This window comes from Cyrtonyx montezumae, unplaced genomic scaffold (assembly GCF_038088225.1).
Source record: "Cyrtonyx montezumae isolate F1298 unplaced genomic scaffold, pur_monq_1.0 scaffold_23, whole genome shotgun sequence".
Classification (NCBI taxonomy): Eukaryota; Metazoa; Chordata; class Aves; order Galliformes; family Odontophoridae; genus Cyrtonyx; species Cyrtonyx montezumae.
In genome coordinates, this window is record NW_027071970.1 from 10292243 (window position 1) to 10307107 (window position 14865).

At 53.4% G+C, this 14865-nt stretch overlaps 2 protein-coding genes across 3 annotated transcripts; both read right to left on the reverse strand.

Annotated features, from left to right (window-relative positions):
- Window positions 1-981: 981 nt before the first annotated feature.
- ARL6IP4 (ADP ribosylation factor like GTPase 6 interacting protein 4) lies at window positions 982-4824 on the reverse strand. The gene is made up of 5 exons (XM_065739170.1): window positions 4661-4824; window positions 4276-4584; window positions 3687-3804; window positions 1922-1991; window positions 982-1765 (listed from the first exon to the last, which is right to left on the reverse strand). Exons 1-5 carry the CDS (start codon window positions 4794-4796, stop codon window positions 1709-1711), a joined length of 690 nt encoding a protein of 229 aa, XP_065595242.1. The 5' UTR covers window positions 4797-4824; the 3' UTR covers window positions 982-1708.
- Window positions 4825-5577: 753 nt separating this feature from the next.
- OGFOD2 (2-oxoglutarate and iron dependent oxygenase domain containing 2) lies at window positions 5578-9740 on the reverse strand. Of its 2 annotated transcripts, none has more exons than XM_065738680.1 (7): window positions 9611-9740; window positions 9484-9540; window positions 8710-8820; window positions 8343-8442; window positions 7138-7262; window positions 6413-6670; window positions 5578-5854 (listed from the first exon to the last, which is right to left on the reverse strand). In XM_065738680.1, the coding sequence occupies exons 1-7, from the start codon at window positions 9731-9733 to the stop codon at window positions 5579-5581; spliced, it is 1050 nt and encodes a 349-aa protein (XP_065594752.1). In that variant the 5' UTR covers window positions 9734-9740; the 3' UTR covers window position 5578. The 2 variants fall into 2 exon arrangements, with proteins under 2 accessions (XP_065594752.1, XP_065594753.1); XM_065738681.1 differs by having other exon boundaries at window positions 9615-9674.
- Between the last annotated feature and the right edge of the window lie 5125 nt (window positions 9741-14865).

The window sequence follows — 14865 nt, forward strand, 5'->3', positions numbered from 1 at the left end:
TATACTCGATCCTTACTAAAGGGGCACTGTCAGGTTGAAGATCTAATTTATTTCTGTTATGAATAACTTGTTTGCTTTGAAATGAAAGATTACGAAGAGCTCCTTGGCCTCCTCCTCCTGGCTGTCGTCTGGTCAGCCCTTGGTCCATGTTGCTCTCGCACTCACGTGACACAGCACGCCCTGCACAGGCTGCCTTAGGCTTCTCTCTTCTTTCTTTTTCTTTTCTTTTCCTCTTTTTTTTTTTTCCCCAACCATTTCCATGGGAACCAAACTCTGCTGCAGAGCTCAGATTTTTCTAACCGTCAGCTCTGTATATCCCTCAACTCTTGGGCCAAACTTTCTACCTGACGCTGTCCCTTCAAAATCTTTTTCAAGAAAGAAAAAACCAGAAGAATAACCCGCTCATTCCCTCTGAGTCATCTTCCTGGGCTGCTCGCTCCGTCAGACGAGGTGAGATTCTCATACCAAAAACGTTTACAGTGTCCAACCCACGAGCAGAGTGCAGGGACTAGCCAAAGGGTCACCGCCGCCGCCGCTCCACCCAGCAGCCGCCGTGCTTGCTGTAGCAGCCCCTTCTTCAGGTATCGCCACGTTGCTGCATTTCCTGTTAGTTCTAGAAGCCTTACGGTCCCTTCCCCATCCTCGGCACCCTCTCTGCCTGTTGATACCCTCGATTTTATATTCAACGATGTGAATTATATTTATAAAAAATTGCTCTGGGGTAAGGGGGGTGACGGATGGGCGCGTGGGGAACCACCGCAGGGCACGGCGTGTGCGGTGTCGTGCAGACGACTTGCTTGTGTGTGACAAACCTTCTGTACAACTTCCTTCTCCTCCTTGCTGTTAGTGCATCGTCCCAATGCCTGGGTGTGCTTTGTGTACAGTATCATTGTGAGTTACACAGATTAAAGAAATGGGAAGGCTCGTTTCTGTCTGCTTATTGGGGAGGCTCTAGAAACAGAAGTCACAAAGCTCAGGACGTGAGCAGGCGCTACTTTAATGGGGGTTAGAGCAACAAACAGAGCATGGAAACCTGTGCAGAGCAGTCTGCAGCACTCATCTGCCCTATAACCACTTTTTTTTTTTACTTTAAGGTTTGTAGATGTGTGGACTTGGCAGTGGGGGAAGAACAACAGCCATGTGTCACAGCTGCTGTGGGCGTGGGCCCACGCTGCCTCCAAGCCTTGCTGCTTCCTGGGCCTGCACTGCAGGGAAGGGCAGGAAGAGAGCAAGGCAAAGGCTCCTCTCTGCACAAAGGGATACAAAACCCCTGCCACCAGGTCCTCAGTGCATAGGGCAGACGGAGGAGCACAGGAGCCAGGAGCAGCCCCTGAAGGGAAGACACAGCTGCCAGCATTGCAGCCCTGCTGCAGACCCTCTGCCAGCTCCTGCCAACAAAAGCCCGGAGTTAAGGCATCAGCAGCACTGTGCTACTGAGCTCCTCAGGCCTTAAAGGGGCACCAGGGCAAGCAGTGTTACAGCCACACTGGCCCCAGTCATGAGAGGAAGGAGAGAAACTGTTTAGAGGGAGATGAACCATTAAGGTCTCTCTCCTTCCCAGTCAGTAACTTACAGAGTAAATGATGCTGCCCCGGGGAAGCGTACCAATGCGGCGCTGCCTGCTGGTCCAGATCATCAGTGCACAGGTGGTGCACACCAGGGCTGTGCCCACAGCAGGACAGGTCCCTGGCACAGCTGAAGCACAGGCTCACTGCAGCATCCCCGTTCTCACCTGGAAGGCCAGCCCATCCCCACGGGTGGCTTGCTGGAAGGGGAGAGATGAGCATTCAGAACACAGCCTTCCCCAGGACAAAAGAGCACAGCACCCACTGGCTGGGGCCTCTGTAGGGCTGCCAGGACTAAGCTTGCCCTGGTGGAGCCCCCCCAAGAGGCAAAACAACGTGGCCATCAGCCTCAGTACCTTGTTAATCTCCTTGTGTCTCTCCTTGCTGACAATCTCCTCCAGCACTTCTCCATCTCCCTTAATAAGCCTGGAAGACAAGCACAGGACCACGAGGCGTGAGGACCCACGCTGGTCCCCCCTGCCCCATGCAGTATGTGTAAGGAAAACAAAACTGAATGAAATGCTCCAGCAGTGTATGGGACAGACACTCGAGGACCAAGAGCTGGGCTGGTGCACCTCTGTGAAAGCCCAGTGACTGCCCCACCCCTGAAGCTGCATCTTAAAAGAGTTTCATCTGGGATGGATTTTTCCTGAGTGTCTGGTATAATGCTACATTTTGGTTCTAGGAGAACAACAGTGCTAACACACCGATGTTTATAGTCTCTGCTAAGCAGTGTCGTACAGAGCCAAGGCCATTCTCAGCAAAGGGCACAAGGAGCTGGGAGGGAGCAGAACTAGGACAGCTGGCTGAAGGGATATTCCATACCATCTGACATCGAGGGGAAGGACTTCTGAAGGGCATGGGAGTTCTCTCTCTTTCACTGCTTAATGGGGGCTAGCTGGTCATCAGTCAGGGAGTGGTGAGCAATTGCTTGTGCATCACTTGTTATATATATTTTATATACATATGTATGTATTAATTATTAACCTTTTCTCTATCTTAGTAAATAGTTCTATCTCAACCCACAAGTTCTACTTCGTTTTTTTTGTTTCCTGATTCTCTCCCCCTTCCCGCTGGGAAGGAGGGAAATGAGTGAACAACTGTGTGGTGCTCAGCAACCTTCCAGGTTAAACCACAACACATCTTCTGGGCCATATCAAACTTACAACAGCAAGGCAAGTTTTTCCCTTGCTCGTATGGGATAAGCATCAGCAAGCTGCAGTCAGCACCACTGTGGTCCCCTCAGAAAGCAGCATCCCACTGCAGGACCAAGTGGTCCTGTCCAAGGCTATGGGCCCTGCATCTGTGATGTGCTGAGCTAGTCACATTTGCACGCTGAAGGAGAAAATATCTGCAATAGAAAACATCTCCTCCCACCCCACCATCTGCAGAAACTTCACTGTCAACAGCAGTGAACTCAGCTTCTGCACAACCTTTTATTTTTTCCCCCACTGAATTCAGGTCTGCTCCCGACTGCCTGAGGGAGCTGCAGGGCCATTCAAACAGGAGCCAGTTTTGGCCTGGAAGGCAGCCAGATCATAGCACCTCACCCAAGCATATTTCCTGCAGCATCAGAGGCACCTCACACCCCCAGGCATGAACAGGAATTTAATTGTCTTCATTACATGCTTTACAGGGAACTGACCTTAGTTCCACACCTCCCTAAGCCCTGCAGGCTGCCTTCTATTTTAAGACCGGACTTGTCATACCCAATTCTCCTCACTGCGATGTTTTCTGTTTGCTGGAAGATGCAGCTTATTACAAACTGGGTCATTTCCCATTGGCAGCTAAACAAACTTCAGTCTGTTGCCTGCAACCCCAAGGGGGACAGACCCCCTCCCTCCCCACTCACACCTGGATGCTATCTGGAGCTGAGGCACCTGTGGCTGGGAATGGCACTTTGCAGTTCTGAACAGTGAAAATTTTATTCCACTCGATGTAAAATTGCCACTTTCAGGATAAGTTACAGCAGGTTTGATGGAGAGGACCTGCAGGGCAGACCTTGCTACTAAGGGGGACATCACTCTAGGCAGTACTGCTCGTCTCCCAGGATTCCATCCTATACAATCTGGATAGGGACAGACAGATCCAGCACCTCCCTTCTGCCCAAAGCAACCATACCTGGTTCTCCCTGTTTCGGGATCCACGACTCTTCTGATGACACTCTGCCTTGCATCCCATTCCTCCTTTGTCATTGGCTTCATAGCCTGGATCCGGGACTTCTGTTCATCTGTCAAAACTGGAACATGTCCATTAGTCAGAGCCATGCTGGCAGGACCAGCAGCTGCAGCACTGTGCCTGCAGTGAGCAGATGGGAACACAGCACCTGGTGGTTCAACAATAAACCACAAGAAGGATGATCTGGGTGTGCTTCATGTCCTGAATGAATGCAGGCAGCAGCTTTATCATAGAAGGTCTGGGTTAGAAGGGACCTTTAAGACCATGTAGTTCCAATCCCCTGCTATAGGCAGGGCCACCTCCCACTGGACCAGGCTGCTCACAGCCCCATGCAGCCCGGATGGACAACATCCTTTCATCCAGCATCGTTGCTCTCAGCTCACATCCACAAATCAGAGTGAAATTTATCAATGAACTCACAAGCGTGGCTGCCTGCACTTAACAGCATGGGCCACAGAGGGAGAAGAGCCAGGTGTCCCTCTGTACCCAACCCCACCAGGGGCACAGTGCCCATTCCTCAGCCCGGAGTTACCTGGCCCGGGGTCTGCCTGCAGCTCCTTCTGCCACAGCTCCAGCGAAGGGCCAGGAGGCACCTCATCCACACCTTTCTCCTCCTTAACTCTTTCTTTTGACTTCTTCTTTGATTTCTTCTTTATTCTCTTCCTCTTCTTCTTGTCTTTGTGTTTCCCTTGCTTCCTTCTGCCATGCCGCTTTGCTCTGGTGTCACTGTCACTAGAAGAGGTGGAGGAGGAGGACGACGAGGAGCGGGAGGAGGAAGACCTGTCAGAGGATGAAGTTTTTGCCTTTCTCTTCTTTTTCTTCCTTCCCTCCTTCTTCTTTCCTGTAACGCACAGCGGGGGCTCAGCACAGCACCAAAAGCGGGGGGAGGGGGGGAAGCGGAGCAGGGCTCTCCCTACCTTCCCTGGCGGCAGCAGAGCTCGGCCGGGGCCCTGGGGAGGCCGCGCTGCTCCTCGCGCTTCGCTTCTCCCGTCTGCTCCCGGAGGGGCTGCGGCTGCTGCTCCGGGACCGCTTCCGGGACCGCCCGCGGGCCATGGTGCGCCGAGGCCTGCGGGGAGAGGTCAGCGCCGCGCCCCGACTGGAAATACCAAGAGCAGCTAAGAGGCGCGCTGCCCCTTTAAGAGGTGCGCGCGCCCTTTAAGCGCGCACCCCGACCCTTGACCGGCCATTCCGCGCGCACGCGCTCCCCGTTATCCCCGGGCCTCCCGCGTCCGTACAGAGCGCCGCACCGCGCCAGCGGAGCTCACTTCCGGTTCCTCCGCTCACTTCCGGTCCTCCTTCACAAGGCGCCGCCAGGGTCCCGCGCCGCGCTCCATGGTTCCGGGGTTCGGCTCCCGGATCCCCTCCGGTGGCCGTCCCCCCCCGGTAAACGTCCGCAGCCGGATAGGAGCGGCCCTGCGAGCTCACGGTGCCGGCAGCGCGCGGTCAGAAACAGGAGCTCCCGCGAACAGCGCCGAGTGGTGCACGTGGCGATTTATTGCACCGCGTACAGAGGGAACGCACCGCCCATCGGCACAGAGGGATCTGCGAAGGAAAAGCAGCGCCGGGTGTGGTCCTCTGCGCCTGAACCGTGTGTGCAGTGTGTCAGCCCGCGTCCCCGCGCTCCCCCAGCACTCCGCTGTGGCTGTGCGCCCTCCAACCCCAGCAGCAGCGGGAGCAGCTGGCTTCCCAGCAGGACCAAAGGTTTCGTGTCACCTTCCAAGGTGACAGCTCCTTCTTAAATGACTCAGCGTCCGCCCAAGTCTGTCTGCGCGATTCGGGAAGGCAGAAAGCAGCTGGAGGCAGTGTGTTCTGCAGGACGTGTGCCCCACCACCTGCTACCACACCGAGCAGAGATCCACGGTGTCGGGCACGTCGTCCTCGCTGGTTTCTGTGAACCCATCCCCAAAGCCCTCTGCCTCCACCAGCTGGGGTTTCTGGTCGCACATGGGACACAGCTGGTTGCGGATGGCTGATGACCTCAGCCAAATGATGAGGTTCCAGCGTTCCCCTGAGGCGATGGGAAGCGCCCCGTGGATCTGCCCTCCTCGGTGCAGCAGCCCCTGGGTTCCCACATGTTCCACCTCTATGTATTTTGGCACAGGGGAAGGATCCTGGAACAGAGGGAGGTGGATACGGCATTACACCAGAAAGTCCCTAAAAGAACTATGTTCAAGGAGTTGAATTTTCTTCACCCACAGTTCAACCTCTTCTTCAACCACTGTAAGTGATTTTCAGTGCCAGGTCCAGTGGGAATTTAAAGGCAGAGTTTCAATCAAAAAACCCAAACCTGTTTCACCACTGTGGGGGTTTTTCTGTCTCCCCTGATAATAGCAGCTATGCAATTAAATCTCATCTGCAGTAACTTCTGTCTCTCCCTCTCAGTACCTCCCTGATCATTATTTCCTTGTGGGAAGGTGGGTTGGTTTGCTTTGCTCCAGCTGCTATTACAATAGCTGTGCCTGTCCTCTCTTTGAATTAGCTGCAACCAGCTAACTTGCTTGTAGCAGAAGAGGTCCCTAAGTAACCACTGCATTTTAGAAAAGGGGAAGGGACGGACTGGTTTTGACTGTTAGAAGCGAGCAACTGCTTTTTAGAACACAGTTAGTGCTCTGAAACTGGGGGACAGAGTGGAACGGGAGCAGGGTCCAGATGAGGAATGTGCTCAGTACCTGCCTGAAATCCCCGAAGTACAGATTGCCTTCCGTGAAGTCTTTTCCCAGTGAAACATTTAGGGTGACTTCTGCATTGTCATAATGAGAGCCCAGATCCAGATCTTCGTGCAGCGAGTACTTGACAACAAATGCCTTATGGCTGTCCAGACAGGCACCTCCCAAGTCTGGATAAAGCAGGGCTGTGATGGGACGCAGGTATTTTTCACGCAGAGGTGTGATGAAATTTTCATCCATCCCTAGCTCGTTGAGCAAAACCTGTCCCAAAGAGAGGAGATGGGAACAGCTGACCAGCAGCTGACATCTGCTGCTTCAGCAAAGCAGCTGTTGAGCTGTCTTGCTTTCTTCCAACTCTGCTACTTGCTTAAAGGAAGGACCAAAAAACACCAGGTACAGGGAAAGGAAAGAGGATCAAGGTAGAAAGTGATGGTTAACAGAGTAAGATCAAAAGTTGAACGTCTTTAAAACAGACTCCTGGATTTAAACATGCATGGCTTAACTGTAGGGTGCTCGTTGCTCTGAGATATCAGATCCCACCCCTTCTCCCTGCTTTTGCCCATCCTTTTGCCTCTGGACAAATAACTTGCATTCCTTCCACCCTTTCATTTTGAAGAATCTGCTCTCAAATGATAGACAGTTTGGAATGGCAAGGATTGTGAAGCAAGGAGGTAAACAGTGTTTGTGAACACTCCCCCTAGAAAAGCACAAGAGCTGGTGAGTCCTACCCCATAGTTATTCATGCTGTTGGGCCGGCCTTTAGGCATGTCTGACTGCTCAAAGTTCTCCAGCTCCTCAATAAAGGATCGGCAGAACTCCTCTGTGAACACTGGGAGTCGATAGATCCGCTTATCTGTCAAGAAAAGGGAGACAGTGTTTGCTGGGGAAAATAGGAAAGTCTGCTTGGCTGTTGTGTTTTCTAGCTAGACTATGTTGGGGGGAACACAGCAGCCACACTTCACAGTGCTCTGGCTGTTAAGGAGTTGGCACTGCTCCTCAGGATCGGCTCTGGGATGGATTTTTCATGTTGACCCCTTGCTTCTAGGCTTCCCCATCCAGTTGTGAGACCCAGCACCAATTTAAGTGCTTGCTGTAGGTGCCAAGGAAATGCTCTAAGAGGGTCCAGAAGCTGCAGAGGGAGGGCAGTAAATCAACAGCTCATCACTGGCAGTCCCCGTGGATAAAAAGGGACTCAAGGTTGTTCCAAGGTTGGGGAATTTACTTGTCCAGCCCAGCTTTCTGGGACGGCCGGGCTGTAGGGGGAGCCCTAAAGGTCTAAGGGGAACTCAATATTAAGGATATAGGAACTGTGAGAAAGACTGTGAGAAAGTGATGTGCCTGGAAACTACTTCTTGGGAAAATAACCAACAAGAGCCTTGTACACACACGTTTGTCTCTTTTCTTTTTGTCTTAAGAGGCAACTTTGCAGCTCCCCTTCCACATTTCACCAGTCTTTCTGGCAGGGAGGGATCTTCAAAACTGCCACCAGGGAAGCTGAAAGCCCAGGTCACTTTTTAAAAGGATGAAAATTGGACTGAAAATATTTCAGCTCAGACTAACCAAAGGGAATTGTCTGAAACAGGAAAGCACTGGGGAGGGAAAACCAAGCCCCTCAAGCTAACAGTGTTCCTTCAGCAGGCTCCCCTGTGACATTATGGTACAAACAAAACCCCAGCCCTGCTGCAGTGAGAGCCTCTGATGAGACATCAGCAGACTGGGATTGGAAAAGCAGAAAACAGGATCTTATCCACAACATAACTGCTGCACAATACTGCCTCTCCAGAGACTCTCATCAAGCAGAAAATAACATCCTGCTTGTCCCAGCTGTGCATCAAAACCGAGCTGTCAAACACAGGGCTTGGAAACAGCTGCCATCACTGGAGCTGAAGGGTCACATGGGTGTTCTCTGTTGATGATGGGTTGTTTTCTGTACCTGAGAAGGACTCGGTGTAGCTCAGGAGGCCGTGGACGTTAGCATCTGGTGATGTGCAGTATCTAACGATTTCTAGAAAATCTGGGGCCAGAAATGAATCCTGGTGCCAAGGGAAGGATGATAAATGTAAACAGAAACACAATTAGCTTACACAGTCTTTTACAGCTCAAGACGGACATGGACTTCCACAAACACACAGGAAAACATGTAGAGACTAGGGAGCAAAGCTAACAGTCTCACTTGGTGTTACTTTTCTGGCAGGAAATGTTACCAGTAAGTTCTGTCTTGTTGTAGTTCATGAGTATTTCTAAGTATAACTGGACAAATTTATTCTTAGTGCAGTGGGAAGGAGTCTGGCTGGATCTACCTGAAGAGTGTACACTTCTGAGTGTTTTTGTTTGTAACACTGTGAGATGATGGCTTTGCGCTCTGCTGACTGATGAACCAGCTGTTTTCTTCTCTGCACTTCTGCTTCAATCTAGGAATAAACAACAAAGCATCATGCTAGAGAATCAGAAAGGATAACTAAAACAATTCCAGGAATCTGCTCATTGTTCTAAAGCAGTTATTTTTGCTCAGGGCACTTCTGGGAGCCCGAGTGTGTGCTTTTGCTCTTTCATAGTCAAGACAAGTTGAGTAAATATTTAAAAACCCAGATGCCTAAGAGGGATTTGAGACACATTTGCACAATGGATGGCTTAAGAAATAACTTTAGTCTTTCCATGGATGTGTCACTGTGAGTTTTCAGCCCTTTCGGGCATTTCTGACACCTCATGAATCGCTCTGGGTCTGGCTTACGTCCTGACAAGAAAAGCTTTGTCCACAATAAAGACGTTTCCTGGGAGGCAGACGGGGCTCGTCAGGCGGGGATTAGCGCTAAGCGGAGTCGGGACAGGCTCGTCCATCACCGCACAGCAATTCCTCTTCAGCACCCCCCACGAGTTCAGGCACCGTCCGCCTCACCCCGCGGGGATCGGACCCACAGAGCGTCCCGAGCTGGACGGGACCCTCAGGGACCCCTAAAAATGGGACGGCCGGCTGACAGCACCGCCAGCACCGCCGCGCTGGGGGCTCCGGTGCCCCCCCCAAAGCGGGTTTTTACAGGCAGCGGGAGCCCTCGGTTCCCACTCTCGGCGCTCACCTCCCGCAGCACTGCCGCCATCTGCTCCCCGCCGCCGCAGCCCCGCTCCATCAGCGCCTGCAACGACACGGCCGTCAGCGGCCGAGCCCGCCGCCGATCCCGCCGCCGAGCCCCGCCCCGCCGCTACCCGCCCGTAGTCCCTCCGGAACTGCCGCTCGTCGCGGTAGCGGACGTGCATCCCGCAGCTCCCCACGAAGATGTTGGAGGAGAAGAAACACGCGCAGCCCCGGAAAGGCCGCCCCGCCGCCATGCTTCCCGCGGGATAGCGACAACGGATCCGCCGCCGCCGCCGCGCTTCCGGTGCGCGCGGGAGGGGCCGTCGGAAAATTCCAAACCGAGGACAAAGCGGAGCAGAGGAGGCGGCGGTGAGCGCTATTTCCCTCCGCTTTCCGCGGCTTCTTGCGATCTCAACGCCTTCACCGCCGCTCTCCGTGCCCCCGGCAGGGAGCTGGCCGCGCCCTCCACGCGCGCACCGACGGGGCGGCTCTTTGCAGACGGTCCCTGCGCCGCGCGTGGCCGCGCCTCCTCTCCCCGCCCTTCGGGGTCGGGCCCGCGGTCGTCGGGCACGCGCCCGGCCCGGGTCCCTGCGGCGGTCATGGAGTCGTCGCTGCAAGTGGCCGAAGAGGAGGTGGTGGTGGCGGCCGAACCGTGCGTCCCCAGCAGCAAATTCGAGGACATTTACCGGCTGCTGGCCGAGGGCTGCTTCCCGCCCAGCTTCTGCTCCATCAAGAGGAAAAACCTCAAGCGCTACGCCCAGAAATTCGTCGTTGATGGTGGGAACCGGAGGGGGGGTGGGGGGGAGGCTCGCGTCCGTCGGAGCGGCTGTGGGGTGGGGGAGGGGTGGGGGGTACAGCGGCGGTCCATCGGCGTCGCTTTTGGGGCGTCACGTGGGGGTTTGGGGCGCTCGTGGGGCGGGCTGGGACCCTCTGCTGGGGGAGGGTTGGCTGCACGAGTGGGGTCCGCTCGCAGCTCCCTGCTGCCGTTGGGAAACGAGACCGCTGCGAGAAACAAAAGCCCTCCCGCCCGCAGGTGGCTGCCTGTACTACGTGGGGCCCAAGAAGGAGGAGAAACGCGAGGTGATCGTGGACCCCGAGCGCAGGCGGCAGGTCTTCCTGGAGAGCCACTTCACCGAGATCGGGAACCACCTGGGCCAGAAGAAAACGGTGCACCGCATTCAGAGCCGGTACTACTGGCTGGGGATTGTGAAGGATGTGGTGGACTGGGTAAGTGTGGAGCAGCTTTCCCGGGATGTTGAGGCAGGAGTCCCCAGTGAGCAGCTGCCAGAGCCCTGGTGCAGGGATGGTGTTGCTGCTAGTGCTGTTGCTTTGGGGCCACGCACTGGGCCACTCTGCAGGCGAAACTGCTGGAGCGTCTTCAGGCAGCTGGATAGATTGGATGCCTTTTCCCCTGAGCGTCAGTAAACCTGCACAGGTAGGCATCCTCACGCAGGGCAGTTTTGGCCAATGTGGGAAGATGGGATTGGTTGAGACAGGGCATTGCTGAGTCTGGCTGTGAGCAGGCTGGACTCCTGCCAGAGCTCCTCAGCTCCATGAACTGCTGGAAAGAGAGGAGCACTGTGTTTCCACCAGCTCTCCCAGCCTGCTTGGCCTCATTGCATTGCTGAAATTCCCCTGCAGCAGGACTGAGCAGCACAACCTGCTTTGGAGAAGTGTGGCTACACTACGTGGTCCAGATAGTACCCCTCTGGTTTCCTAGGGCTGATAATTTCTCTGGCCATTAGGAAAGAAATGCAATAAATATTTGCCCAAAACCAGGATGAGAAACGTCACTGCTTTAGGCCACGTTGAGAAAGTTGGTTATAGTGTCAGAGAAAGCTGTCAGTTGAGTTTTGTCCCAGATGGGTTGTGTCAGCCTGTTGTGTTCTCTTTTTCTTGTGTCCCTCTGTTTTTATTGGGTAGAAGGAAGCTGCACAGAGGTACTGTCCCACTTACTCATGACTTGTTCAGAATCTGACATAGCTTGTCAGCATATTTTAAAGTCCTTTGATACCATTTTTCCTTTTCCAGATCAAAATGTGCGAAACGTGCCAGAACGCAGAGCACAACAAGAACATGTCACGGAAAGCCAGACCTGTTAAAGTGGAGTCCCCCTGGGAAGTGCTGGGATTAGCTGTTCACGGTGAGTGTTTGTGGTTGTCTCACAAGCTCTTCAAGGTTTCTGCACCTGCTCTCAGGGAGCGTGGCAGATTTACGGTCACACGTGAGTGACAGCCGCCTACCTCTGTGGTGAAGAGCTGCCAAGGGAGCTGTAGCAGCTCACCAGGGTGCGACCTGACTGGCACAGTTCCCACTGCACACACAATAGGAGTTGTGGCTGTGAGTTACTCAGAATTGAGGCTGTGATGGGTGTGTTGTTGCTAACAAGGGTCACAGAACTGTACTGTCGAAATGACAGCTGGAAAGAGTTAAAAGTTTTTTTGGCTTTTGTAAGCAGTTGTTTTCTGGGCTTGGTTTTTACCTTCCCTGTTTGGGTGATGTTACATTTGATGTTAAATTTATTTATTTATGTATTTATTTTTAAATGCTTGTTTATGCAGGACCTTTTCCTGAGACAAGCCAGAGCAATACACATGTCCTCATTGTGACCGATTACTTCACTAAATGGATCGAGGCTGTTCCTCTGCAGAAGAAAGATGCCTTGTCAGTAGCTAAAGCACTAGCTACCATTTTTTACAGGTGGGCTCTTCTCTTATTGATTAAATTGCACCTCTGCAGTGAGATATGGGGGTGTTCTAGGAAGTGTGTTGAGATATGTGTCCACAAGATAGTACCCCCAGAAGAGCAGGAACTGTTCTGCAGGAGAGGCCATGCAGTGCCTCTCTCTCATTGTTTACAGAGTCCTTGGGAACAGCATGTTACTCTCTTGTTAGCAGTGGAAAGGAGGAGACATAAGTGGTTCTCTTTGTGGCTCTGAGGTCAAGAGAGCTGGTGCCCCAGTTCTCTACAGGAGTTATAAAACATACTCTGATCCCTTGTAGAGATATGTGGTGCCTGCCACTGCTGTACCTTGTGGGAAATTCTTGTGGCCAGCAGACAATTCGCATTCAGAGCAGGAAACTTGGATTGTTTCTTCTGATGCCTTGTGATTCAAAAGCAAACAGGCTTGCCTATTTTGAAACAGATGCAGCCAACAGACCTCTCTCTGCTCTTGGGATGGTGAGGTCATGCTTGCCTCCTTAGCACCAGCTCCTTTAGAGAGCCTCTCTCCCGTTTGTATCCTGTTTCTTGTGTGGATTGAATGCCTCTGGCTCTGCCCTGTGGCCAACAGAGTAAAACAAGTTGTGTGTCCTCTTCTTGTTCAGGTTTGGAGCATCCAAGAACATTTATGCTGGTGAGAGCTGGGACTTTTGTGAGGAGGTAGGTCAGGTGCTGGCTGTTTCAGGGGGAAGCAGCATGATCTCGGGTGTTTGCTTTTGGGCAGAGTTACAGCATGCCATATACGGGGTGCAAGGACCTGAAGCTGCCCACTCCCTGCCCCAGCCCTGTTGCCAGCAGTAGATGTTTTGCCAGTGCTTTCACGCTGTCGGGATTTGAAGCTGTGGTTGTGTGTTACAAAGAATCCAGCCACACTGCAGCTTCTTTGCCCAGAAGGAAAATCCTGTGAGATGATGGCTGTGAGCTCTCTGCCCTGCCCCAGGATTAACCCAGCTTGCCAGTAGTGTGGAAAGCCACAAGCACAGTAATATTTGTTGCAACACTTTCTCAGGCTCTGACTTCTCTAGTGAGTTTGTCGTGCCCAGTAGTACCTTTCTCCCTCTCCTGTAGTATCCTCATGCTGCCAGCGTGATTTCTGCTTCAGTCTGTTTCATTACAAGCAGTACTTTGTTTCCTGCACTCTGCAGCTGCATCCCAGTGGGGCAGTGCTGTCTCATGCTGTGGAGGCTGCTCCCTGCTGCGGTGCAAACCCACCTTGTTCTCCTGTGGGCATGGCCCCCTGCCTCTGCAGGTCAGCCGACACCTGTGTGAGCGCTGGAACATCTCTCAGATCCTCACCCCTGCAAACCCCACGGACTGCGTGGGCCTGGATCACCGCAGCGCTGAGGTGCTCAAATCCTCCATCTGCAGCGTGGTGAACGAGAAGCCCAGCGAATGGGATGCCCACCTCGACCCCGTGCTCTTCGATTTCCGCACCTCGGTGAACTCTGCCACGAAGTACACCCCTTTCTTCCTCATGTTCAACAGATACGTGTGCCTGTCGTCCGAGGTAACTCCACCGCGGGGCAGAGTTGTGTGTGAGGTTTGCCACTGGCGCTGCTGCAGGGTAATAACCACGTGTCTGTGCCTTGCAGGTGGATTTTGTCAAGGACTCAAAAGAGCAGAGCGTCAGCTCCGCTAAGGCAGACGGCCTCCCACCATTCACAGCTGCAGTTCAAGAGCAGCAGAATGCGGTGAAAGAAATTGTAAGTCTTGCAGTGCCTTGAAGGGGTTTTGCAGCTAAGTCCCCCATCTGTCCACAAACGCCATCCCACAGGAACCTCTTGCCTGCGGGCTTTCTCCCATCGCCAGGCACAGCGGGCAGCACGTGGTGGCAGTGAGAGCCCTGCTTAGGCAGCACCCAGGTGTCCTGCCCTGGCTGGGTCACTGATGCTGCTCGCAGGAGAAGCAGAGCAGTGGTTTAACAGCAGGTGGTGAGAGCTTCCAGTAGCTTCAGCCTAGATCCCATTCTGCCCTCTACTGATGGACAACTCTGAGCACAGCCATTAAATAACGCTTTCTTAACACAAGGTCTTCTGAAAGTTTGGGGTTGGTGAGATGAGGCTGGAAGGTCCCTGTTCGGTCCCTCCCTTGCCCTGAGGTGCAGCTGGCAGTGCTGACCTTGGCACAGCTTTTGCAAACGAAGTTCCATGGTTGAGCTGGTCTTTAAGCTACCTCTCTTTTAAGCCCAACCGAAGCTATCTGCTTTGCAGGTGATCGCCAACATGACCTCAGCCTACAAGCGGGAGCGGAAGACCATGAAAAGGAAAAATCGGGTCCTGCCCTCTCTTGCATTCAAAATGGAAGAAAATGTGTTTGGGAGCAACGCTGCCTCTTCCCTGAAGAAGCTGAAGAAGGGCCAGTTTGTGTCCTTCCAAATCGAGACTGTCCTGCCGAATGAGCAGAGTATGGCTGAGGTGAAGAAAACCAGCTAGCTTCTGGGGCTTTGTTGGGTGTCCCATGGGGCTGGGGACAGTAGTGTGAACTGTTCCCGAGGTTCTTGTCCCTGCTGTTTGGGGGTCCAGGCACAGTTAAGCCTGCTCAGTGAGGGGGGGCAAGGAAGCGGAAGGTTCAGACAGTGGGGTCTGTTCCATCCCACCCCAGTCGAGGCTGGGACCATCCCTACAACACAGTGAAGTGGCACCATCCTCATTATGCTTGGGCAGCA

Coding starts and splice junctions, on each gene's coding strand:
- OGFOD2 (XM_065738680.1), bottom strand. CDS start 9,733: ATGGCGGCGGGGCGGCCTTTCCGGGGCTGCGCGTGTTTCTTCTCCTCC. Junction 8,443..8,709: donor CAGAAGTGTACACTCTTCAG/GTAGATCCAGCC, acceptor CCTTGGCACCAG/GATTCATTTCTGGCCCCAGA. Junction 5,855..6,412: donor ACTTCGGGGATTTCAGGCAG/GTACTGAGCACA, acceptor CCTCTGTTCCAG/GATCCTTCCCCTGTGCCAAA.
- ARL6IP4 (XM_065739170.1), bottom strand. CDS start 4,796: ATGGCCCGCGGGCGGTCCCGGAAGCGGTCCCGGAGCAGCAGCCGCAGC. Junction 4,585..4,660: donor CTCTGCTGCCGCCAGGGAAG/GTAGGGAGAGCC, acceptor TGTGCGTTACAG/GAAAGAAGAAGGAGGGAAGG. Junction 1,992..3,686: donor CCCGAAACAGGGAGAACCAG/GTATGGTTGCTT, acceptor CTTGTCTTCCAG/GCTTATTAAGGGAGATGGAG.